The following is a 27500-nucleotide window of genomic DNA, read 5'->3' as shown; positions in this document are numbered from 1 at the left end:
GCGCGTGCAGAGCGACCACATCTGAGATTTTAATGAGTCAGTTATGAACACGCCGGCCTCCTTTGGCGCTCCGTAAATCTAATTACCCTGGACCCCAAAAAACAAGCAATTAACCAGTCAGCAGAAAGCCTAATTGGGATTAAAATGAGATAATGCACTCAATGCTATCATTTCGGGCGAATCGCGATGGCGAAAAAAAAAACACACAGAGTGCAGTCGAGAGAGTTTCATAGAGGAAGTGAGGCAATTTTGCCTCATTAACTGAGACAAATGCACCACAACAAAAGAGGTCTGTGCGGTTCGAACTGCGTTCGAGGCACGCTCTGGAGGGATAGATGACATTTTCTGGCCATTTTCTTGAGGGGGTTTTAAAGCACGCTGCACACACAGATTTACACCGGCGCTAACACACGCCTTAGGACGCATAACAAAAGCGCATTTCGCAACAATGCGTTTTGAAAAGGGAACATAATATCATTACATTTTTCCCCCCCGCAAATGATAAGGCCGGTCATTAGATAGATAGATAGATAGATACGTTATTGATCCCCATGGGGAAATTCAAGGGTCTCAGTAGCATACAGACATCACACACAACATGCACTTACAGCAGAAATGGTAAACATAAGTATAAGTATAAACATATAACTAAACTCCACTGTACAATACAGACAGTACAAGATAAGAAAGATAAGAAAACTAACAAAACTAAATACTAAATACACTATATAAATTAAATTAAGAAAGTCCAATGTGCTTGAGGGTGATCAAGCATAAGACGCTTGTAGTGACAGGGCCGGGACTAGTAATGTGCTAAAGGGAGTGAGTGTCATGGTGAAGGTGCAAAAAGTAGTCCAACCATAGTCCTTTAGTTACGTGTGCATGGCAAGGTGCTCAAGAGAGTGAGTGTCATGGTCAAGGTGCAAAAAGTAGTCCAACATTAGTCCAACAGTGCAAGAGTAAGGTCTAGAGACCAGCATAAATAATATGGACAAATAGGAGAGTAAAGTATAATGTAGACAAGGTAGAGTAAAAAAATAATTCAGTGCAAGAACAGGTTGAGGTAATAGGGTTATAGCCATTCATTCATTCAGTATTGTAGCAGAAGCCTGACCGCAGCCATTGATCATGTGTGCTAATATAGCATGAAAAACAGTGTAGCAGTAAAACAGTAGTGAAAAACATTAGGCTGTGTACATTAGTAAAACGTAGTAAAACAGTAGTAAAACAGTAGTAAAGCAGTAGTGGGCAGTCAGTACTCAAACATGGAGAGGGAGGAGAGGCAGACAGACTAAGCAGAGAAGTCTATCTCTCCTCTTCCCTTTAGTGAGGCATTGAACAGTTCAATGGCCCTAGGAACAAATTACTTCCTCAGCCTTTCAGTTGTGCATGGCAGTAAGCGAAGTCTCCAGCTGATCAAGCTCTTTTGCTTTTTGATAGTGCTGTAGAGTGGATGGCATTCATTGTCCAAGATGTCGATCAGTTTGTTTAGGGTCCTTTTGTCAGATATTGAAGTGATGCACTCCAGTTCAGCTCCCACTACAGAGCCAGCCTTCCTTACCAGCCTGTCAAGTCGCCCAGCATCCTTCTTCTTTGTGCTTCCTCCCCAACATACCACTGCATAGAAGAGGACGCTGGCCACAACAGACTGGTAGAACATCCTGAGGAGCTTGCTGCACACATTGAAGGACCGCAGCCTCCTCAGGAAGTACAGCCTGCTCTGTCCTTTCTTGTAGAGTGCATCAGTGTTGGCTGACCAGTCCAGTTTATTGTCCAGGTGGAGACCCAGATACTTGTAGGTGCTTACCACCTCCACATTGACCCCATCAATGGAGACTGGTAGCAGAGCGGGCTTAGACCTGCGGAAATCCACCACCATCTCCTTGGTCTTTGAAGTGTATCAGTGTCAGTGATTATCAGTGTGATGACACAACCGAGGGGTTGTGCCGCAAGACTGACACATATTCGCCATATTCATATTTATATCATATTCATATTTCTTGAAATTTCCCCTTGGGGATCAATAAAGTAGTATCTAACAAGTATCTATCTATCTATCTGTCTATCTGTCTATCTATCTATCTATCTATCTATCAAATGCAGCACTAACACCTCATCATAATAGCGTAAGACGCATAAAGGGCCGCCACAGTGTGTGTGTGTGTGTGTATGCAGTTCACAAGGCAAAAACACACAAGACGTTGAATCCAACACCTCATTACTGTGCTGCACCCCATGGCAGGTGCGCTGACATTGTCACACTTCTTTTGCAACTTTCAATATTAATTAAGATGATAAGTGCGTAGCGGATCACTTTTCCCTCCATGCCCCCTTCCCCATATCCACCCCCGCCACCCCCCCTTCTAACCATTTCACTGTAATGCTAATTAAACAAGCTTCATTAAGTCACATTTCACTTCCCCCTTTCTATTTGTCGCTGAGGGGACAGCCGACTCAAAATAACTGCCCCCTCTTCCCCTCCCCTCCCCCCCCCCTCTCTTTTCCCCACTCTCTCCATCCTCTCTCATTAAAAATGCTGATTTGTCCATGGATGAAAGCCTTCAGGTTTGAATTTAAGTACAGCCTGCAGAAACAGCTGGATCCAATTTTATGTAGGCCTATATATGTAAAAAATGAAAACAAGGAGACTGAGTGAAAATGGAAATTTGTGTTTTATTATCTCTGTTTGCTGTCCTTCCTTCTCTCTCTCTCTCTCTCTCTCTCTCTCTTCTATCTGTCTTGTCTCTTGTTCTCTCTCTCCCTCACTGTATCAAGACTTCTGAAATCTCTGACAAAACAGACAGGCTGCTGGCAAGTTTCCTTCTGCCTGACATCAGGTTAGTCACTGTCCTGCAAACATCCAACAGGGTGTGTGTGTGTGTGTGTGTGTGTGTGTGTGTGTGTGTGTGTGTGTGTGTGTGTGCGTGTGTGTGCATCTGTTCATGTCTGACAGAGCAAGCATCTAATTTGCTCGGCGGCCCCTGAAAAGCTGACGGAAACCTTTGGCATGCCGCCTCTTATGAGTGTACACCATCATTAGCCTGTGAGTTTTGATCAAACCAATTAAACATAATTACACCCACTTACACGCGTGCCTCCCACGGTCCGCATCAAACCCAGCAACAAGAAAACAGGCCGAGTCGGTCCTATATGGCCATACCATTTACACCATTTACATTAACACATGAGTCAGTAGGGATTGGGGCCATCCTGGTGATAAAGTTCAGATGCTTCCATGGTACGTAGGTGCTTCATGCTAAATCAAATTAACACATGTGGGTGATGTGGGCTGGGAGAAATATCTTTGAGGGCCTTCGAGTGGCATGTAATTGGTTGGAGAGAAAGGTTTCATACAGCAAAGTAATTATCTCGTGTCCATCTCACTCCCCAAACTGAAATGGGGGTGTGGGATGGGGGGGGGGGGGGGGGGGGGGGGCTTATATCATCTTGGGCCGTAATGAGAGACTTTCTAATGTGTAATTGACTCAGATAGCTCTGTGCGTTGGGATTAAACAGCACACAGTAGGACTGGACTCATTGACTGGGCACAGATCTTATACTGCCCCATTCTGTGTGCTTGTTGCTCCCAGCACAGTTTTTCATTGGGATTATTTGCTTCAGGTTATACCAGGCTACAGACTTTACACCTGACCCTGAGTATTTGTGTTCTAGGAAAATCATTTTTCTTTTCTCTCCAGTGGACTTCCTTTCACAATATATTCACTAAATACCGCAGCACAGGACTCCCAATGGTGCCCGAGGTAACTCTTCCACACCAGTGTTCTGAACTAATAAGAGAAATATCCTCAGCACTTAAAAACACTGTGTGAAAAAACTCTAACTTTGTCTGAGCCTGTGCTGAGGTATTATACAGGGGGCATGGTGGAACGGTAGCAGTGTCACCACCTGAGAAACCATTAGGCCAGGTTCAATACCCGAACCAGACGTGGCAGGTTCCTGTCGCTTCAGATAAAAACAGTTGTTAAATCCTCCAAAAAGGAAAGTGAAGTCAGAGGAAGTGACCTCACCTTAAGCTCCTCCAGGTCTGGCCGCTCCATGCTGACCACGGAGGCCAGCAGCTGGTCCTCCAGGCCATCGCGCGTGACTGTGAAGTTGACCAGCGTGCACTGGGCCTGCAGCTCTGGCTGGTAGTGCGGGTTGGCCAGCTTGGTGTGCAGGATGAGTCGGAAGCTGGGGTTGTACTCACACTCTTTGTCTCCAATTTTGATGTATCTACGGACGTCAAAAATGTCAGAAAACGCCTCGGCATTGATTTTTCTCTATTAATATCTAATGAGTGTGGTGGCTAGTTTCTACCCAAGCAGTGTGCCTCAGAAACGCTCACATTAATCTTTGAATTAGGAGTTTAGACAACACTCAGTTGCTGTTCATATACACAGTGTGTGTTTAGTAAACAAGGGCAATATAGAATCTAATAATGTAAGGATATTTGCATTGAGCAACCGTATACAATTTCAGTGAAATCCCAAACACTCAAACAGCCGTTTGCAAGCAAATGTTGATTTTGGTATTAGACAGATTACAATAACCTGGGATAATAAACAACCTGTTTCCTCGTCTCTAAAGAAAGCTCTACAGTAGTGTTATGATTATAGCTTTGCATCATTTATATTTTTCAAGGAACCTCAAAGTCACAACAAATTATATATAGTTATAAAAAAAACATTAAAAAGTATGAATAAATGCAATAGACTGAGAGTTCTGGCCACTAAGTGAGTACTTAAGTTTAGAACATCTAAAAATCAATAAATAGCCAGTACAACAATTATTTAGTCTATGTTTTTAGGTTGTCTGGGAATACGGCAGACGATGAAGAGAGGAAAGGAGAGGAAAGAAGTCAGTAAAACGGAGAAAAAAAACCCCTGCACCTTACCTGCCCTTCTTGATTGTTTCTCGGCCGAGTAGAGGCCCGAGAACGGGATCCACACTCTCCTCCAGATTCTCAATCAGAACCACCTCACCTTCAGCTAGCGCCCTCTCCATGGAGTCCAAGTAACTGATGGAGGAAAGCCATTAAATGGGACGAGAATCAAAATAAACATGTTCCTGTAGCTGAATGTCAAGGACATGCTTACAGTAGGGACTAACACAGAAACAGATTAACACATTCAGAGAAAGTGGTAAACTGTCTAATAGAAGAGCCCTGTGATCATAAGTCATACGGCTGTTGTTTTACCATGATTTAGAACTTACTCTGAGTTAATAGTGTTGATCACTCATACGGCTGTTGTTTTAGCATCGTTTAGAACTTACTCTGAGTTAATAGTGTTGATCACTCGTACGGCTGTTGTTTTAGCATGGTTTAGAACTTACTCTGAGTTAATAGTGTTAATCGCTCATAAGGCTGTTGCTTTACCATGGTTTCGAACTTACTCTGAGTTAACCGTGCTAATAACTAACCCTTGGATAGCTTGAATATTCCCCTGGTGGTACAACGCTGGGTTTGGATTACTAGGCATCAGACACAGTGCTAAAATCCCCATGCATGTGCTGTGCAGTTAGTTACTTTGGATAAAATAGCTGCTAAGTGACTAAATATTAAACACTCGGAAACTCAAAACATGAAATCATCTGAAAAGTCTGAATCGTTTAGGCATTTGAGAAGCCATCAGTCAGAAATGTGGTGGTAAGGTACCCTCTCTGTCCGATGCGGATTACACGCAGGTCCTCCCCATATTTGGTCTTGATCCACTTGATGCCCTGGAGCTGCGGGTCCACCATGAGTGGCCAGCGCTCGCAACTGGTCAGGATGGTGGCATTCTCCGTCGACATGCGGTCTGCCGGCAGCCCCTCATTCTGCCAGGTGGCGACATCGGCGTCGTCTGTCAGCATGGTCAGAGGGTCCAGGTCAGGGGTCACGGGGATTGGCACCTGAGGAGAGAGCCAGGAACAGATTCATGCTGGCTGGCAACTAGCTGCAGCACCCATACCACATTTGGGTCCGCGTTGCCACGGGGACCTGGGTTCGATTTGACCCGGTTCATTTCCTGGTCCCGCCCCGTCATCCGCTTCCTGTCACTCTCTTCACTATCCTGTCCAATTAAAGGCATAAAAAGCCCAACATATATAAAAAATAAATAAATTAATAAATGCTGGCTGTCCTGCCATTAAGCATCATTCAATCAATAAGCTTCACAGGGGATCCCATTCCAAAGATAAATGGGTGATTATATTTTTGAAGCACTCTATGTGCTCTTAGTTGAACTGAGATTGTTTGGCCTCCACCTGTCTGAATCTATTATGGAGTCTCAACCTCAGCTGGACTTCATTTATTAAGTTCAGTCAAGGTCCTGAGGACCACATCTCTGTTCACCCATTTATATTAGAAGCTTCAAGAAGCTTCAGGGTTTGTAACTTGGCATGCATGCTGACGAGTCTCGCAGGGCAAGTGAAAATATGAATATATTATACATAATGACACAGACCCAATTATATCTATGATGAACAATTTTGAATATACTCAAAAAACATTAAGGAGTGGAAGAGTGAGTTCTAGGAGGTCAGAATTGAAGAAATATTCAACACTTCATCAGACAATACTTGAGGTTATTCGTACACTTACAGTTGACTTTTTGTTGACAACAGTTGACACTGAGAGGCAGTCTAATACTAAGGGAGGAGGAACATTTCCCTCTCTGTCAATGTCAATAGAATCAGCTCTAAGAAACAGCTCTAACGGGGGCACAGCCGGCATCCATAATTTGTAGATGTTGTATGCCAATAACATACCTCATGAGTGACTGTGCATATCTGCATGAAAAATGCAAAATGCATGCATCATAAATCATGCATGGTGAATGGACTCCCTTTACATTTTTTGTCATAGAATGATAATGTACTCCCAGAACAGGATGGTGTCAGGAGACTATGTCTATGTCTATTTCTTGTAAGCACTAAAAATGTAAATAATGTAAAACATTCGTATGTACAGTAGCGACTACACTATATTCGTGGGTTTGAGTACCATGTGATAGCGATGTGAAATTAATGCACAATTTGTTCAAATTCTCACTTTAACACTCTTTTAAGTTGGGAGGGCTTCAAGCCATGCATGAAATATGCAACCTGAAAGTTGTAATTTCATGAAAATGTTATAGAGCACCACTAAATTATTTGCTTTCCTCCAGCAGTGAACGAACTGTCTTACATAGTAAGGATTCTTTTGTATGAACATAAGTTTATGTTATTTCAAAAGGCCCAGTTTGCTTTGCATTTTATTCCAATTTAAGTGGCATTGTCAAGGACAACATAGAGTGGATGCAACATTTTGTCAACACAAAGCTGTACTCTTTTAAGCTATCTCTTTTTGCTGAGACAACAGCACTTCATAATTGGCGAAAAACCAAACACCAGCTTCACATTCAGTTAGTTTGTTTCCCTCCGGAGTAAACGGATCCTGATTAAATGCCATCTTGATACGAAAAAAAAAAAGAAAGAAACTGTTTCGTTGCAGATACTCAGCCTAAATCTAAACGCCCTACATTCATTCATGTACAATTAGTCATCCAGTGGATGCTTTTATCTACAGCGATGTGCATCATGTGAGCCACAAAAGAAAAATAGCACACAGCCCCTATTATCATCTAGCCAGCTGGCAAACAGTCCACACATCCCCTGGTCGGGGCTGATCTGGCTACTGAAATGGAGGATGGAGCTTTTGGAGCTGGTCTGGAGTTGGAGGTTTTGGAGCTGGTCTGGAGTTGGAGGTTTTGGAGCTGGTCTGGGTGGCTGGGATTGGGGTTGGGGTGGGGTTTTGGAGCTGATCTGGGTGGTGGGGTGGGGGTTTTGGAGCTGGTCTGGAAGGTTTGGGGTTGGGGTGGGGGTTTTGGAGCTGGTCTGGGTAGCTAAGGTTGGGGGTGGGGTGGGGGTTTTTGGAGCTGGTCTGGGTGGTTGGTGTTGGAGGTTTCTGAGCTGGTTTGGGAGGCTGAGGTTGGAGGTTTTTTGAGCTGGTTTGGGAGGCTGAGGTTGGGGTTGGAGGTTTCTTAGCGGGGCAGAGACAGACCTTGAGCTGGCTGAGGTAGGGCCTCCAGGTGTCGTCCATCAGCTGCAGGCGGTAGCGCTTGGTGAAGTAGCCCAGATAGGAGACAAAGGCGGTGATGAGCAGCACGTCCCCGCACAGCGTGCGCCCCTGCCGCCTGAAGCTGCTCACCGCGTCGGCCCAGCGCACGTTCTCCGAGGCCAGCCCTCCCACCTAAAACACAGCACACACACACACACACACACACACACACACACACACACACACACACACACACACACACACACACAATCATACACACACACACACACACACACAAACACACACACACACACACACACACACACACACACAGAGAGAGGTGAACTCGGACATATCGCTCGGACATAGCAGCTTCTGCTCTTACAACATTTGGAAACAGTGCAGCACAAACGAACTACTGTATACAAGTATAATAATACATACCAGCACCATTTAGACACGTAAAGCCCAGTACAAATTGGAAAGTCTAGATTAAATACTATCAAAGGAAAAAATCTTCTGGCACAGAATATTTCTGGAAGAGCGGTAAGAAAATAGCACGTTGTCTGGTTCAATCTCACAGCCATTTCTTCCTGTGTTGAAACACGGATGCCCTACTAATATAGAGGCTTCTCTCCACAGACCCATCCATGCTTAACATTTAATATGGACATGCTTCTCTGACCGTACGGTCCAAAGAGTGCCAGGTCCAGGCCAGCTCAAAGCCTGACCTGGCCCAGGATCACATATAGCCCAACGCCTCTGGAGTTTCTCATCAAATCCACCACCCACAGTACTGTATTGTACATATGCAGCTCTCATCTTACTGTTGTGTGAAAGTTATTTAAAGGCATGCATTATATTTTAATAAATCTATAATGATCAGTGGATCTCTGGTTTGAATGCATCATCATTATTTTCGGTAACACATCCCCTGCTTCTTGCAGGTAATTAAGAAAAAAAGATGTTGGCAGTATCAGCATCTCATGGATTGATTCACACCACCCTGGTATGGGATTTATCTCTCCGAGGGGAGAGCATGCTGTTTCTGCCAGGAGGTGGATATGTGTGTGTGTGTGTGTGTGTGTGTGTGTGTGTGTGTGTGTGTGTGTCTGTGTGTGTGTGTGTGTGTGTGTATGTGTGTGTGTGTTGTGTGTGTGTGTGTGTGTGTGTGTGTGTGTGTGTGTGTGTGTGTGTGTGTGTGTGTATGTGTGTGTGTGTATGTGTGTGTGTGTGTGTGTGTGTGTGTGTGTATGTGTGTGTGTGTATGTGTGTGTGTGTGTGTGTGTGTGTGTGTGTGTGTGTGTGTGTGTGTGTGTGGGTGTGTGTGTGTGTGTGTGTGTGTGTGTGTGTGTGTGTGTGTTTGTCTCTACTCAGTGGAGAGTGGTGGGCACACACACCAGGCGGTTGGCGAGGGAGATAGTGCGCGCCGTGGACTCGGCCTCCTGTTGGCACTTGAGTTTGTCTGCCGTAGCTTTCTCAAACTTAGCCGTCAGCTTCGCCAAGTTCTCATTAAGGTGCTGTCAGAGAGAGAAAGAGAAAGAGAGAGAGAGAGAGAGAGAGGGTGGGGGAAGGAAAGACAGAGGGATGGTGGAGAGGAGGGGTGGAGAGAGGAAGGGTATTCAGAGACAGGTCAAAAGATTCTAGAAGCTCTTTACATGACAAAGAACAAACAGGTTCATTTCTAGTGAAGGAACAAAAAAAAAAACTCTCAGAGTTCTTGGAACCTGAAAAGTTTCCTCAAAAACTTATCAATATGAAGACTGAAGTTTCAAAGGCATATGAACAATTACCACAAGGACAAACAGAATTAATTGGTCGAGGCATGACGACTGATTCATTGGAGCTAATTCTTATTCCCTTTTGTTGAAAAAAGAAAATTGACTCAGCAAAATAGCACAAAAAAAAGCTGTCTAAGAGTTATGATGTATTTGTTTCTGCAGGGGCTCGGTCGGCAGGAAACCCATAGATGTGATGTGATGAGAACATCAGAGTGGATTTCAGGCTTCAGTAAGTTTGGGTAAAGTGTGCTTCTTAAAAAAAGAAAAAACTCAAAACCGCGGCTATACTTCTGAACACTGTAAACCTCAAAGTAATCCACCACCCTGGTTTGTTTTTTATGGAAAAAAAATAATTTTGCATATAAAAACCTGCAGTTCTAAATGGCAGCCTGCAATGTGTGTGTGTGTGTGTGTGTGTGTGTGTGTGTGTGTGTGTGTGTGTGTGTGTTTATAATGTCAATAAATCTATGTGAATGTGTAGTCTAGTCATTTCAGAAATGTACATTTTAGGCAATGTCAATTTTTGCAGCAAAGCAAAGAGCATCTGGAGATGTCTGCATAAATAAACATATAGCTCAGTCAAAAGTATTCAGTCATTCAGTAAGTAAGTAAATAAGTAAGTTAAGTGTAGTAAGTGAGTGGGTGATTGACAGATCCATAGACATGCATACAGAAAGACAGACAAACAGACAGATAGATAGATCACTCTTAAATGGCACTGGAACCAGAAATAATCAAAATCATCCAGTCACTCACGTTGATTTTGGCCTTGATAGTGGTCAGTTTCTCCTGGGCAGTGGCCAGCTCCGCGTTGGCCTTGTTCAGTGCCTGTCTCTTGGGCTCCACCTCACAGTATACCTGGTAGAACCGGACGATGTTGATGACCCACGAGCAGAGTCCAGCGGCGGCGTTCGACTTGGACGCCACCAGCTCGGGCTTGAACTCGGGGTCCTGCAGGTAGGGCTGGATGGCCTTGAGGCAGTTCTCATGGATGTTTTCCTTGTTGAAGTTGACCAGCGAGTCCAGGAAGGCGTCCACCTTGGCCATCATCACCTTGGCAGCCTTCCAGCTGCGATCCTTGGGCACCCGGCCGCCCGGTGCCATCAGGACCATGACAGCGGCCGTCACGTTGGTGACAGCGACCACCGGAGAGCCGAAGGACTTCAGCTCCGTCAGATTGTTCTGGAGAAATATTCAGAAATGTGGAACGTTCTAAACACTGCAGACAATTACAGTATTTAATTGATTTTCCTTGTACTGCTATACAATGTGTGTCCATCACAGAAATTGTATACTGTATAACTACATTCCGTTTTGAAGCATACTGTGTACAGAGTTCAACCTTCCGTGAGGTATGTGTGTGTGTGTGTGTGTGTGTGTGTGTGTGTGTGTGTGTGTGTGTGTGTGTGTGTGTGTGTGTGTGCATGTCAGCCTTTCTCTCTTTCTGTAGACGAATGTGTGTGTGTATGTGAGTGCAGCGGAATTTTTTTTGTGTGTGTGTGTGTGTGTGTGTGTGTGTGTACATGTTTGTGTGTGTGTCCGCTCACTGTATTACCTTGTTGAGGGTGTTGAGGGCCTCCTGGGCAGCCACCAGGGCTGGCTCGGCCTTGGCCAGGTCCTCCTCGCAGTCGCGCTGCTTGCGGCTCACCTCCACGGCAATGACGGCCACCTTCTGCTCCTCCTCGTCGGCCACCGCCTTCTCTCGTGTCACCTTCTCCGTCTCCACACCCACCACCTGGATGAGCTTGTCCGCGTCCTCATTCTTCAGCTTGAGCTCCACCTCCTGGGCAGCCAGCTTGGCCTTCAGGTCGTCCACCTATCAGAAAGCAAGAAGGCGGAAGCTGAAGCGTTTAAAAGGTGCAGGCACGTGGACGCTGTCTGATTTGTGTGCGCGTGTGTAACATGCGTTGCGTTTGATCGATCGGGCAGCTCGGCCCAGCACCTGACCGTGCTCGAACCCCGCAACTTGCAGAACCTCGGACTGGAAGGCAGATGTGCTAGTGAAGGTACTAAAACCCACGAGTGCTAGCATCTCTAGGCTCCCGCATATTGGTGTCGTCATGAGTGTGGCGCAGTCCGCTTTTAACATTCAATTACTACCATTCCTCTGCCATGTACATTATGATTCAGATTATGACTATTCTGTTGTGCCGCTCAGTAAAATCCATTGTTTATGAAACACTTGTGAGTTGAAAATCTTGGCGCTGGTGTGCGCGGGCAAGTGACAGAAAGTGTGCTTACGCGTAACCCTCACTTAACATCCATACTGTACAGCTACAGTACCATGCCAGCTGGCTAAAGTCACACGTGCACAAAAACATTCTTGTCCTGGCTGTGTACATGGGGGGGGGGGATGGGGGGGCGTAAAGATGCTGTTTGATCTGTATGTGTGTAAAAAGCAAAAAGCAAATCTCCTGTAATTAATATATATATATATATATATATATATATATATATATATATATATATATATATATAGAGAGAGAGAGAGAGAGAGAGGAGAACAAAAGAGTGGCTTGGATCAAACAGTACAGTATTTCAGCCAAACAGAACACAGTGTTTTGAGAGGCATGGAAGAGAGAGGTGTAATCTGATTGGCTGCAGAGCTCAACAATCTTTTGCCAGAATTATGGTAGTGACCTTTAGGCTTCTATAACTTCTATAACTGACAATAAAGCCGACTTGACTATAACACATGAGTTACTGAGAGTATAACAATTTCAGAAGATTTCAACGTGAGAGGCTCATTCAACATAATACAATTTCAATGGCTTATTTTAAGAACATAAGAATTACTGACACGCATGATTAGCTAACACTTGATTTCAGTGCTTTCTCCTTTTTAGCGAACTAACTAATTTGTCAGTTGATACACTTTTATTCATTCTTCCAATGACAATCTAATGCCATCTTTGGCATCAATACCGAATTAGGAATGTTAGAGGCATCCACTGTTAAATAAATTAAACAGCACATGCCGTCCAGTAAATAGGTATATTTAATGAAACACTGTTTGTGTGCATAATTCACATGGTAATGAAATTGTCATTATCACCTAATTGAATCTCACATGTTTTTATATGACAGCTAATTTGTTTTGTATTCTCTCTCTCTCTCTCTTTTGAGCATTGTCAGTCTATCTGGCTAATGATATTATCACAATAAAACTGAATGCACTTTTAATTGAGCAAAAACAAAGAGGGTCTCTTCCGGAAAAAAAAGGAACAATAAACAAACAACTGCTTCCTAAGATAGGAGTGATGGGAAGTGTTTTTTGAATGGGGCAAGTTTTGCTAATCAGTCTGTTTCAGGATTGCATTATATAACTGCTATTAACTTTTCCAGTACATAACGGCAGTATAAAAAGCCAATCATGGAGGAAAATTGGAATGAAAGATGAATACAATCAGTGCCCAAGACAATACCGTGAGACTGGAAAAGTCAGCATCATTCAGGGGCAATATGAAGTGTTTGCTAAGCACACACACAAAGACACACACACACACACACCAGGCAAAATTATATCTAAATTTGTCTAGGTGCGGCTCAGGAGAGGAAATGAGCCTATTTTTTAATCTCTGAAAATAGTTCATTAGCTGAAAGCAAATGAGCTCGGGAGGCTGACTGACTGTGTAACCGGCAAAACACACACACACACACACACACACATGCACGCAGACGAGATGAAGTCGCTATCAGATGATCGATTAATTCGAGAGATGAAAATGACAAAGTACAGAGCTGCGACAGATGGGGGCCACTTAAATTCCACTTTATAAGAAAAAGGTTCTCTCCATCAAATATTAATGCAAACCTAATAATACTCTTCCGCAGAAAGAAATTGCACAGAGACAAATGTCCAGAGACGTTGGGAGAGTTCACTGTGCGAAGCTTTAAAAGATTAAAAAAACAAAAGTCCGAAAAGTGGAACAATTTTTCACAATTACATAAATGGACACTCTTGCAGACTCAAACAACTGCTCTGAGTGGAATGGTACTGTACATGGATGAGACAGGAATTCCTCCTAATCGGAGAGCTACGGAGCCTCTTAAAAAGTCTTTACAAGCAAAATCACAGGGAGCAACATTTTGCTCATACAAAAGTAATTGCAAAAAATTGCCACTTCAATTGCCAATATCTTGTGATTAGATATGCCGAACTGCATAACATTGGATATGTAGGATTACCAAGACAACCTATGGATGCACATGCACACACACACACACACACACACACACACACACACACACACACACACACACACACACATTCACATGCACTCATGCAAGCATGCACACAAACACACACACACACACACACACTATTTTCCCTATTAATTCAGAATTGTAACATACGTAAAAATCATGACCTATAGGGTTATTTAACTTGTGGTTATATTCCAGTGCATTAACAAGGGTTGTGCAAAATGGCTCATAATTTGAATGCCCAGTGTTTTTTCATTTGAGATTTGGCCTTAGGTTAAGTGGCTCTTCCCCTCTTTTAACTCTGAGCCGAATCTCCACGCAGCGACACAAATCTCTGCGATGGCCATGCAGCCTCACGCTTGCTTGCTTTCTTAAGCAAACTCACAGTGGGCGTCTTTTCTCATCACACAACAGGAAACCAGGCTGCGTTTTCCAAAAATTTTAATCAAAGCAGTCCCCATTAGCACCCCTACTCCCTCCCCCTACACACACACACACACAGAGAGAGAGAGAGAGAGAGAGAGAGAGAGAGACAGACAGACAGACACACACACACACACACACACACACACACACACCCTCCTCCTGCCACCACCTCTGTTTAAAAAAAAAAAAAAAAAAAAAAACGCAATCCACGTCCCACAAATGAGTTCCCCAATGGCTTTCACATTTAAAGGCCAGAGAGGAGAGGAGGGAGGCAGGGGGCTTTGCGTTCCTGAAAGCCATTACCTGGGAATGAAAAAAAAAAAGCTAGGGAGGGGGAGAGTTTTCCTGAGGCTTTTACTCAGCTGGGACTCCCAGCCACACATCTGCAGTCTGACAGGGCCAGGTGTGGGTGGAGAGAGGCCATGAAAGAGCGGACCCATTATCTGCATGCAAAACTCCTATTTGTCCTCTGAGGACCCAGAGGAGAAGCGATTGTTCAAACTTATTAACGGGGCGCTGTTGTGGCCTTACACCTGCCTGTTATGAATAGCGACACTATAAAACGCATTTGCCAACCGACGCCACGTGCCTAACATTACAACGCATTTCACTTGTCTTGCTACACCTGCGTGGTCAAGGAAAATAACACCACCGCAGTAGATTTGATAGTGCTGGGTTCCGATTCAAACCGTTCATTCCAGCTGTCTAAACTCTTCGGTGTTTTTCCACCAAAGTCTAGCTAGACAGAAACTTTTAATGAATAACTTATTATAGCATTATTGCTCTGGGAAGAAATGAAGGTTACATCTATTAAAGAATATTTTTCGGCTGTTTTTTACGATACGCAAAGGAGACGATAATAAAACCATATAATAAGTTTGGTGAGATATATATTATGAGTCCGGCCCAGAAGGTGTGGGTTGGCTGACTCCTTAGGGTCCACTTCAAGTGGAATGTGCCGATGAAACAACAGATCCAATTACTGTTGCCTGGTGAAGCATAGAGAGGCTACAGAGTGTGCCTGTGAGCTCGGTTTAGTGAGGAGGCTGTGATGGGCATACAGGCTGCCACTGTACACACCCACCCACCATACATGTCAGCATATTGAGAATGAGCGAGTGAATGAATGAATGAATGAATGAATTAATCAATTAATTAATTAATATGGTTTAGCCAAATGCAAACTAAATTGTTGAATCATTCTGTTCTGATTGGCAAATATGATCAGGGATCTCATTCCAGTTAGATGCTAATCATAAACAATAACTTAAGTACAAAGCCCTTCATCTAGTCTTTGCTGATGGTATTTGTCCAGACCCAAAGACATACCTTCAAAGGAAATGATGGCTTGACTAAATACTCCCTTTGCCAGACAGACACATATTTTCTGGATTAAATTCGGCTTTTGGTTGAGTCTTCATTCCAAAGGAATCTCAAAATAGGACTCGTCTTAATCACGCTTTAATTATGAACAATTATTTCATCCCTACAATCTGAAAGATCAAACCCACCCTGGCATGACTGACGAATATCAAGCAGCTCAATGTTTGAATTAGATGTAAAAAAAACACTCAGTGGTACAAAAAAAACCTGTCTAGGATCGGATTAAAAAAAACATAAAAAAGGACTGCAGAGCAGGTTGAGAATGCAAATCACGCCTCCGTGTCTTAAGAAATGTATCAGCCTCATTCAGCATGCGCCACTCGGTGGGATGCCATGAATTACAATGACAGAAGCCATGATGGCTGGAGAGAGGGGGTCACATTATAACGGAGTAACTGAGCGGCGGACATTATTCTTTCGGAAAAAACTGGCATTTGGAGCCGGGTGGCCCACTGCTGCGACACAGTTCCAACAGACTGAAGGGTATGGAGTGGGCTCCAAACCAGGGGGTACAATTAGAGAGGCAAATTAGCCAGGCTTCTGAAGAAGTACTGTCAGTTTTTGTGGAGTTTGGTTGCGAGGGCTGCAGTGAAACTGTAACGCAAAAAGAGTGATATGTTTTTTAATAGATACTCTGGAGATACCCCGGTACATAGTTCAAATCGTGACAGGTTGAATGATGAGAATTTTGAGCCTCATACTCAGTGCCTATTTTTACTAAAAAAGATGGATATGTGGAATCAAAAATGGTAATAGGATATATTAGAAAATTATGAATGTGTCATTTATACATGTTTTGGTTCTAATGGTCCCCACTTGATATTGACTGCCCAGTCTAATATCCTAATTATAGTCATTACAATGTAGTTAAGCATGTAATTACAGTACATTCTTCTGTAATTTTACATGTTATTACACATTAATAGCACTAATAGTAACATAATACTTGCGTAACCAAAAACAAACCAGATACCCGAATCTTACAGTACACATGCACTTTTCCGGTGATTTTTCACTTAGATCTCTGTTTCGTAAGGCCACCGAATACTGTCGGTGTGGGAAAAAAAACCCCGAAAACAATCGGTTTTACCTACTGTAGCTCGATTTGCTGCAGCCAACACCTAGAGCAGCTACAGTGCTACACTCTGGGGCCATGTACATGATCCTCCATGTTTATGCTCCCAGAGTGTAGCACTGTAGCTGCTTGACCAGAATTCCCCTTTTAAGGCGTACCCACTTAAATACCTATTATTACAGTACCGAAGGAAACAGCGTGCAGTATGAACAATTCACACACTCAGATGCTGAGCAGCCTCGTGAGAGGACCAACCTGAGCTGAGGTGCTGTTGAGCTTCTGCAGGCCATTCTCCAGCCGCTCCATCTTATTGGTCAGGTCTTTGCTCTTGAGGGCCAGGAGGTTGCGGTAGAGCTTGATCTGCTCCAGGAAGGACTTGGGCGTAGTGTAGTTATAGCGCCGCTCATTGGCCAGGTAGCTCCTGGACGTCTGGTTCACACTGATGTGGACGTAAGCCATGAACTTGCTGACGGATTCCTTCACTTCCGGCTGCAGTTGCAAAAGAAACCAAACATGTCTGTTGTTAGAGTTAAAGGATGATGTTGGCAAAAGGCAGCTTTTGGGTGTCTTGTGTTGACTTTCCCACACATCCATCACTCACAAAAAAGGCAATCTGGCTGCCTGCCTCTCTCAACCATGGAGTCTCTCTTGGCAAACACAGAGATAATCCACTCAGACAACAACAGTGCATGAACACCTGTTTGTGGGACTGAGAGAACACAATCTCAGAATGAACACCTCTGAGAAAAAAGCCACTTGATCCGGGAATTATTACATAAATGGTTGATGATAAAAACTACTGACTGTAGTGGTGGGATTAAGTGGTTGAGATTGAAGAGTTTAGCACATACTGTAACTCCCTGCCAATTACTGTCACACTATATATCGTTTTCTGAGTCTTATATGTTGATCTACTGTAATATTTTATGAAACTATAAAGTGGTAGTCCACAACCCATACAGTACATGATTTAGTGAAATACTTACTCACTGTCACCTCATCACCATTTGTATATGGCATAAACACAGTTGTTTGCCAGTGTTTTTGTGTGTTGCTTGCATTTGTTATGAAAAAAACAACAACATAAACAATAACCAACAAAAAAACCTGTTGGTCAAATTCTGTTTACGGATAACCTCCCATCTACTCGTACATATACTAGAGACAGGCATCAGATGTGATGACAGACCACAAGTTCAATTCCGCTGGCTCACCTCGATGTTGTCCACCTCCTGGAGGAAGCGCAGGCTGACCGACTCCAGGGCCTCCTGTGGCCATTCGTGGAACCAGTCGATGGCCGTGCAGTTGACCATGGCCGGGAACTTCCTGCTTCGCACCCTCAGCGTGCTGCCCACCGGGGAGAAGCAGAGGGCCACCTGCCGAATGAATGAGGGAGGAAGAGCCTGTGAGTTGGAATCTAAACGATGCTGAAGTAGTGAATAAGGACGTGTAAAAAAAACATAAGCGTGAAAAGAAATGCAAATACGAGCAAAAGTGTCTGGTGAAAAAGTGCAAACACGAGTGCAATAGTGTCTGTGGTGAACGAGTGGTGAGAGGCTGTATCCCCTCCCCTGGGAATACGGTAGGAGTTCATTAGGCAATGTGCAGGTAGGTACATAAAAAAACACAACAGCAGTTTCACCTCTAAAATTGCTGCGAATCAAACCTTGCCGTATCTTGGGAATTGGGATGATATATGCTCTTATTCCTGCTACAAGGGGGTATTTTCGTTTCTAATATATCTACTTAAACCATAGCCATAACAGAGAGTGAGTAGTGTTAGCTCTCTCTCTCTCTCTCTCTCTCTCTCTCTCTCTCTCCCTATCCCTCCCTTTCCATCTCCAAATTTCTTGGTAAGTCTCTACTGTGGGTCCTACCTTCAGACGCTTGCGGACGCGGTCGATGAAGAACTTCCAACAGTTCTCCCTGGTGTCCATCAGCCCCTGGCCTCGCACCTCGTTTCGCACGCTACTGACAATGTTCTCCACCTCGTCATCAGGGAACAGGTCAGGGATCTCACCTGTGATGGAAAAATATTGACATGATGTCTGGCCATGTAAACAGATGCTGACAGCACAGGGGGAATTGGGCATAAAAGTAAAATACAGTCGGCTCTACAGCTAAAGAACACAATTTTAGTCTCACATCGAGGGCGCTATATCACAGAGGGAAGCATTTTTGAAAAACAAAAATGTTATGCTGCAGACACATGGATTCTCTTCACTTAGACTAAAAACAGAGGTCATGGCTTCACAAAGCCTCCACTTTGACGAAACTTTTCATTTTACAGTATATAATGGCGTGAATGGCTGGGAATAGTTTATAGTAACAGTATCTCATAGCAATTGTAAAGAGTTATATTGGTAAAACTCACCCGATGCCAACAGGTCATTCAGCAGGACAAGGAATTTCTCATCTGCTACCTGGGCATCCGTCATGAGGAACACGGTGCCAACATTTTTCACGCCCGCTTTGATGTAGAGCGCACCCAAATCACTCTGAAGCAACAACACACAATGTCAGACGCACACCTCCATCAATGTCCGCCTACAGATGCTCGGGATGAAATTTATGGCAGACGATAAAAAAGTTGCAGAGGTTCTACACAGAGAAAGAATAGAGCGACAGAGAGAGCTAAATCACTCAAGTGTGTTCTGTGGGTGCAACTGGGCTAAGAGATCCGAATGGATTATACTGGTGTGATCCATAACCAGATCAAATAGTCATTACATTTTCATTTCCTTCCCTCATATAATTCAATTCCAAAGGCACAGACATGTCAAGTTTGTCAGTATGGCAAATATGGAATATACTGTAGCAGTGTGATATACAGTAGCAGTGTTGTGTCATAGCATTACAAACATTTCAAACTAAATAGAAGAGTAAAAGGTCTAGGCAGAGGGGCAGTGCTTGTTATTTGTACATTTTTAAAAACTCACAAAATGTACTAGTTCACCCAAAGCAGATGAAATGTTGTAAAAAATCTGCCAGTTGTAAGAACTAATTAATATCCTAGCTGGAAAGATGGGATTTTGGCATGTGAAATTGAATTCAAATGCAATAAAATACTTTTAAAATTTTAAATAAATTTAGAATTTAAAATACAGCCAAATTAGAGGGGCATCTCGGTGCTTTAGGGCACACTTAGTGTGTCTAATTCAATCGGAACTAACCTTCCTTATTATCTTATTCCATTCCCATTCCACATGGTGCCATTTGGCTCAAAAACTCAGCTGTCTGAATTCAGGGCTACCACTGGTGTGGTAGGTATGAATAGTGGTCGATTTGTAAACAAAATAAAGCGGGGGTGGTCTAAGCCTCTCAAAAATTAACATGTCTAAGGAATAATGTACAGTATCATTAACTCTTAAAGGTGTAGGTTTTTGAACGTTCTAAGTTCCGCAACAATTGAAGGTTCTAAAATTCTATGTTGAATTCGATGAACCCAGATATTCTTTAGAATGTTCATTTCTCAACATTCCCGTCACACTGGTACTCCTTTAAGGGTTAAGGATAGATTAAGGTAGATTCTTGATAGAAGGGGATGGCAGAGGGGGATTTCCCCCCCTGTATCCCCTCTTGACTGGAGCCTCAACTGGGTGGGCACCTTGAGGTCAGGGATGCTGTAGCCCTTCTTGAGCGTGATCTGGAAGACCTCCAGGGAGCTGATGAAGGCAGCCAGTCGCGTCAGGCTCTGCTTGCCGCTGCCGCCCACCCCGACCAGCAGCGCGTTCCCCCGGGGCGACTCCAAGATGCGGTTGATACGACAGCTGAAGAAAGGAGGAGAAGAAGGAGGAATAAAAAGTGAAAAGGGAGAGGTGGAGAAGTGAGAGGGGTGTGGAGGAGGATGGCGTAACAGGGAGGGGTGTGGGTGGGGGAGGCAGAAGAGGGTGTGGGTGGGTGGGGGAGTGGGCTGTTGCTGTGTGCCAAAAAATGAGGAGAGAAAATTGGGTGTCTGGGAAAGAAGAGGTGCTTTTGTGTTTGAGTTAATATCATTGCTGTTGCAAGTGTAATCACGTTCTCGAGACAAATTAGCATTATTGCCTTCATTGTCGCCACAATCAGACGCATCAGCAAGCAGTAACACCCTCTCAGGGAGCATTGTCACCCATTCTCTCACAGCCACAGTGTTGTTGCCAGTTCTCCCCTTCCCGACAACCGTTATCACCCCTCCACAAAAATTGTCAGCAAACGTGTCGGAGATGCACCAGAAACTGCCAGAATCACTCTGGGCCTTCGCCCCATCTCCCCTCCACCTTACATGTGACACATGGCGTCCTCGAAGAGGACCAGGTTGAGAGCGGCGTTGACTTCGTTGTAGCCATCCAGGGCCTCCAGCAGGATCTTGTTCAGGCTCCCCCAGGACTGCACGGGCATGTACTTGGGCTCGCCGATGCCCGAAGCGAAATGGCAGTACATATTCATCAGCCGTGCCTCCTCCAGAGCCTCCTCCATGTCCTGGTGGGGAGAACACAACCTCGAGTCCACATTAAAGTCTAAAGACACACACACACACAAGTCACGGGAGGGTGTGTGTGTGTGTGTGGGGGGGGGGGGGGGGGTTGGAGTTACTATCACAAAGTGTTTTAAAAGCACACACTACACTCAATTAAAGTGGACATTGGGTGATTGAGTTTAGATTGGATTTTCTTTTCGGGAACCCTACTCTCATGCTCTCTCTTGTTAGGGTTTGTTTTCTCTCTCTCTCTCTCTCTCTCTCTCTCTCTCTCTCTCTCTCTCTCTTTTCTTTGGCTCAGGCTTTTCTCTTTGCTTGTGAATGATTCCCTTCTTCCACCACACACACACAGTCGTCCACACCAATCTCCTTTTATTCGGATTGTTTAGAAACCTCGCTATGTGACAGGACAGACAGGCCTCGGTGAGCCGGCGCTGGGGCTACGGCGAGGATCTGGACGTGTTTTGGTACGTCGAGCCGAGCCAAGCAGCACGGGGAGAAACAGAGAGATGTCAGTTTGCTCACTGTAGCTGTGTGTGTGTGTGTGTGTGTGTATGTGTGTGTGTGTGTGTGTGTGTGTGTGTGTGTGTGTACAAAGAAAAGCCCGGAAGTTTTCTCAAGGGGGCATGGTGGTGGTAGTGGTGGGAGAAAGAAGCAGCAGAATGAGGAGAAGAAAAAAAAACAGCACCAAAAAAAGAAAAAAAGAATTATGTGTTCTCCTCCAATTTGCTGGACTGATGACGGCGCCAGCTGACAGCCTCTCGTCGGATTAGCATTGGCTCCATGAAGACAGGCCCTACCGGTCAGTACTGGGTTTTCACCAGCTGACAGCACCCTAATGATCCCCCCACATCGCTTTGTTCCCGTGCCGGGCATGAGAGAGATTGAAAACAGTACACCCCCCCCCCCCCCCCACACACACACACACACACATACACACACATGCACGCACACACACACACACACACACACACACACACAAACACACACACACACACACAAACCCATCCCTCCCCACCTCATAAAACTTCCTAGCCGTGTCGGCCTGTAACTTGTCAAAGGTGGCAAAGTCCCTGTCCTCCACCATCTTGTCTCGGTAGACCCGGTTGGACTCGTGCAGGTAAATCTTCACCAGGTCTTGAGGGGTCTTCAGGCACTCACTGGTGCAAAACAGGATGCCCTGAAAGCGCAAGGGGGAAAAAAGTTGAAAAAGGTTGTTTGAATGCCTTGAATATTCCTCTGTAATTTCTTCATTCTATTCTTGGGCCCGTGTGCCTGGTGTCTCTATACTACTAAAAAAGAGGAGGTTAGTTCATTTAAAATGCAGGATTGCTACAATGAAGGTAATTAGACTCAATATAGTCTAGTATTGTGTTACAGTAGTCTTGTCTGTTATAGTAGAATATTATAGTAAAATATTATGGACACAATTAAGCAAATGTGTTTTTCTCCTTTACTAAATGTAATGTTCCAAAAACAACCTGATCAAGCAAGGTATGCAGGCCATATAGCACTGAATATTCACAAAAGTTCAACCTTGAAGTAGATTTCATTTAATTAAATATCAGCCTCTTGCCCCATAGACGGTGCTGTCAGAAAAAGTTCCAGAACATTCAATCATCTCGGAAGATCACATTGGTTATGCATGCTAGTCATTAGAGCTACTTACGATAGCACTGCTGAGTAGCAGTGTTTGGGCGTACGCAATGTGCCTTCCCTCAGGGAGTCATGCTTTATTTAGGTTTGACGACACAGCATAGCACAGGTTAAGAGTTCAGCAACTGATAATTAACATGTAGTTAAGATAAAAGAAAATTATAATATTTGATTCTAGATTTGTCAATAAGGTTTTTAAAAGTGTAATTGAACTACATAAATTCTCACATGACAAGTCACCACGCTGACTCTGAACATAAAACATGTAATGGCAAGAGAGATACTCAGTAACTTTGGGCCAGTGTGTGATCTGACGGACCTAAGAAGACATGACTCTTAGAGGGTGTGACAGAATTGTATTTCAAGTGAAGTGTTTTGTTTTAAATGAAGCATTTAATCTGGAGACCTTTATACTGGAGACCTCTGTGATAGTTTGCTCAAGGAGAAACCCCTCACAAGAGCCAGAGAATGCTGAATCATTCTAGTTTCCGTACTAATGAAATCGCAACCAGAGCGTGGAAACCTCTTTCTTTTTCAATAGACAAGATATTCACATTAAAATAATAATTTCATGGAGCGAAAGGTAAAGCGTGAGCTAGCAGAAAAAAAAGTAACAACTTTTTTTTTGCAACAGAACTTTTTCCATCGCATGGCACCACACACCACAAATCTCTATAAAAATAATGCAACGAAGGTTTGGCGCCAAATGGCTGCAACGCATGGCTGGCCGGGTGTTTGTGTTTTATTTAGAACGTACACAGTCAAGGTCGTTGTTCATGTCTGATTAGCTTTGCCACCCTCATACTGGCAGAGGCAGGTACACAGATGGCCCAAATCAGTTCCGTTTAGTCTCTGTGGCAGCCGCGCCACTGGGCAGGGCTACGGACGTGTGCGGACGGGCACACTTCTCTCTCTCTCTCTCTCTCTCTCTCTCTATCTCTCTCACTCTCTCTCTCTCTATCTCTCTGCTACGTTCACAAGCTGCTGTTCATCATCCCGAGTGCATGAGGGGGAGGCAAGGGAACACAAAAAAATAAGTAAACAAACAAACAAACCAACATGCAATGCATAATATAAGCTCGGGTGCCGTCCTGCTGTCAAGTTTAGTTTGCTGGGGTGACAGTCTCATTAGACACAATGGTGGACGCAATGTGACAACTGTCCTCTGAATCCACTGCTAAATGGAGCAGGTAATTGTCATGATTAGACATGGAAACTAGCAGAGTCGTAGACTGACGCTAATACTCAGGTGCAGACATTTGAAGTGCCAGTAGACACTCACACGCATGCATGCATACACACACACACACACACACACACACCTGCATACACCTGTGTACACACACACACCTGCATTCACACACACACACACACACACACACACACACACACACACACACACACACACACACACCTGCAGACACACACACAAACACACACACACACACCTGCATACACACACACACACACACACACACACACACACACACACACACACACACACACAACTAGCCTTCCAGACCACTGTCCACTTCTTTGTGCACACAGAAAATCACTATGCTGCTGTAGCTGATGATCCACTATGTGCTGGCAAAGCGATTATAAGGCTGTTTATGCATTCAGGAGCCGCACACCAAAAACAAGACAGGGTCTTTATGCAGAGGTTGTGCCAAGGTTGCAAGGAATTACAAATACAAGTAGAGATGCAATCAAATTAGATCAGACTAAATGAAGCCATTTGGCTCCTGGTTGCCAGTCATCTTCAGTTGGTGTGCGATATAAGATTAGCTAATTCAATTCCCTTGTTTGTACTCATCTAAACGGTGATCAGCAACAGAGAGTCGCTGTTGTATAACTCTGTGGGGGCCTCATGTGATAGGTTCTTATGAGCCACAAAAGAAAGGCGCCGTCTAATGCTATTTTGACCGCTAGAGCCCATTCATTCCGTACGCTCACAACACGTACACAGACCCCAGGGCAGGCCGTCACCTTATTTAGATGTGTCTGATCCAAAGAGTAGAAACTGCTTTGAGTGAGGTGCCTCTTTGAGCCACGTGTGCACACTTTGAAATGTGACATCTTGCAAATGTGACACATTGCATCTTGGCAGACACATCTTACCTGACCTCTACACTGCTTGAGAGCATAATACTGACCACTAAGTCACTTAATGTAATTGACAGATCATTTAACTCAACAAAAATATGCTACAAAATGGGCAAGCAGGCTATGCAGTGAGCCACAACTAGTTCTATGGTGCACTGGCAATAAATAAAAAAATTCCCATATTATCAATCAGGGCCTTCAATAATGTATTATTGTGATTGTGATAGTGTCAGTTATGCCCGTAGCCAGTGTCTTAATTATACAGAAGACCCAGAACCCGTTGTGTTGAACCTGCGCGATTCAGCCCTGCACATGCCTGGACTCGAAGCTGCGAACAGCAGCACTTCGGATCAGGAGGCGAGCGCGCTGATAGTTGAGCTAAAAGCCCAGGCTACTAGCTCGCCTGCCAGCAGCACTCTTGAGGCGTTGGGGAGTGAGGTTTACCAACGTTCTACAAGCACAGCTAAGCTAGCTGGCATCCGTTACACAAACACACCTAACAGAAAAAAAGCTGAGAATAGCCTGCTGTAAAAAGTGCCACACTCTGATTTTTGTTTAATGGCTTCCATCAACAACCACTGCATTGGTTTGTGCACATTTAACACTGGCCTAGTAGAATAGAATATCAACTAACTACATTTGACGCAGAGCAGCTTTGAAAGTCTCTCTTCTGTTTTATGCATGGCCATTCACTAATTCATAGGGCTGCCTTAGCAAATTGGACACATAATATAATTAACAAACCATATGTCCTATCAAAACATATACTAGTAATTACGCAATGCAAAGGCCCTATTTTAATGGCCTTCTGGATGAAAAAGTATCACTGCTAAAATAGTTGACGCCTGATGCTAATGTGATTTGATCTATGTGAGTGTGTTTATGTGTGTGGGGGGTGGCCTACATTTCCTCTCATCAAAGCTGAGGGAAATTGACAAGCCAACTAGCAGCACGCTTCTGTCAATACACCCAAAACATCCCAGTCAACACACTCTCCTCACACTGCGCGGCGCGTGCTAAAATCACCGCCCGCACGCCAGCGATAGCGTACGCGATGGACTCGCAGCGAGTGCTACTTTCAAAACACAGTTGTCTCGGGGGGCCCGAAAGAAGACTAGCAACACTGATAGGCTGAAGCGCCACACAGCTTGAGCTGTTGAGTTTGAGTCTCTCTGCTCTCGCTCGTAGCCATTGCCAATCTAATGCGGCGGGAAGTCACTTAAGATGATGCGGCACAGACAGGCCCCCGTTATGCCTTCTGGTCCTGCGATACACGGAGGAGAATGCAGGGGACGTCTCAGCCCTCACTGGCAGGTGAGCAGTGCCGTCTTCCTGATGCCTAAATGAGGGCAAATTAATTTCGCATATCCAAGCTCACAGCCCTAAAAATTAATTACCACATGTCTGTCAGGGATTTTTTTTTCCCAAATAAAGGACTGCGTCTTGTGGCGGAGTATAATTAAAGACACAGCAAAAAAAAATATATGAAGTGATGTTTTCAGAGAAACAACTTTTTGTAAGGGTGTGTGCGTGCAGGGGTAAGCCTTCACTTGTTTTTTATATTGTATTCATTACAACAGAAAAACTCGGAGGAAAAACTGAGTGTTTGAGTTGTGAATATATATTTTTTTCCTCTCCGCGTGATTGCAAATCAACATTTCTGACAGCTTTTTGCAATGACTAAAGGACACAAAATGAGTGTACAAAGTGACAAAATTGCGAGACAAAAGCCCCCTATTTTCTCCCTTTTTCTCATCACGGTGCAGCACCTGGTGAGTTTGTTCCTGTTTTAGCGGCTGTCCTCTGTAGAAGGGAGAGAGCGCTCAGAGCTCGCTGCAAGGCAGATCCTACTCGTTCTTGCCATGGGCACATGCACTGTGAGTAGATTTAATGTGTGTGTGTGTGTGAGTGTGTGTGTGTGTGCCAGTGTCTGTCTGTGTGTGTGTGTCAGTGTCTCTGTGTGTTTGTGTGTGTGTGTGTATGTGAGCAAGAGAGAGAGAGCGAGAGAGAAAGAGAGGGGAGAGAGAGAGAGGGGAAAAGAAAGAGAGAGAGAGAGAGAGAGAGAGAGAGAGAGAGAGAGAGAGAGAGAGAGAGAGGAGAGAGAGAGAGAGAGCTAAAAGCCTATGCCTGCACTTCAAACATGGTGAACCAGACTGAGCCACATCTGCAGTGTGCTGCCTCACTGCGCTTCATTACTTTGGAAAGAGAGGGGGGGAGAGAGGGGAAGGAATAAAAAAGAAGGAGGGGAAGAGGGCAAGAATATGGAAGAGAGGAGCTAGACATAATGCTTAAGTATCCATATGATAGCCTTTGTAATATACTGCATGTATAGAAGCTGCCAAGAATATGCATACTTAAACATTATGTCTGAATGGAAGAGAGCCAGAAGAA

General features: G+C 44.3%; 1 protein-coding gene across 1 annotated transcript in view; it reads right to left on the bottom strand.

The window, feature by feature from the left end:
* The window catches only part of dnah9 (dynein, axonemal, heavy chain 9), a 107695-nt gene that overhangs the window by 32109 nt on the left and 48086 nt on the right, over positions 1 to 27500 (bottom strand). Inside the window, exons 42-55 of the mRNA XM_042083479.1 lie at positions 22366 to 22527; positions 21153 to 21349; positions 20499 to 20661; positions 19266 to 19389; positions 18769 to 18911; positions 18106 to 18267; positions 17147 to 17380; positions 11357 to 11617; positions 10558 to 10983; positions 9421 to 9540; positions 8024 to 8212; positions 5657 to 5892; positions 4895 to 5017; positions 4029 to 4233 (exon numbers count right to left, since the gene is read on the bottom strand). Coding sequence (XP_041939413.1) covers positions 4029 to 4233; positions 4895 to 5017; positions 5657 to 5892; positions 8024 to 8212; positions 9421 to 9540; positions 10558 to 10983; positions 11357 to 11617; positions 17147 to 17380; positions 18106 to 18267; positions 18769 to 18911; positions 19266 to 19389; positions 20499 to 20661; positions 21153 to 21349; positions 22366 to 22527 — 2745 coding nt within the window. The remainder of the gene's footprint in view (positions 1 to 4028; positions 4234 to 4894; positions 5018 to 5656; positions 5893 to 8023; positions 8213 to 9420; positions 9541 to 10557; positions 10984 to 11356; positions 11618 to 17146; positions 17381 to 18105; positions 18268 to 18768; positions 18912 to 19265; positions 19390 to 20498; positions 20662 to 21152; positions 21350 to 22365; positions 22528 to 27500) is intronic.

Source organism: Alosa sapidissima, chromosome 24 (genome assembly GCF_018492685.1).
Source record: "Alosa sapidissima isolate fAloSap1 chromosome 24, fAloSap1.pri, whole genome shotgun sequence".
In the NCBI taxonomy this organism is placed as follows: Eukaryota; Metazoa; Chordata; class Actinopteri; order Clupeiformes; family Clupeidae; genus Alosa; species Alosa sapidissima.
Note: the sequence above shows the minus strand (reverse complement) of the source record. Positions and strands in the feature narration are given on the sequence as shown.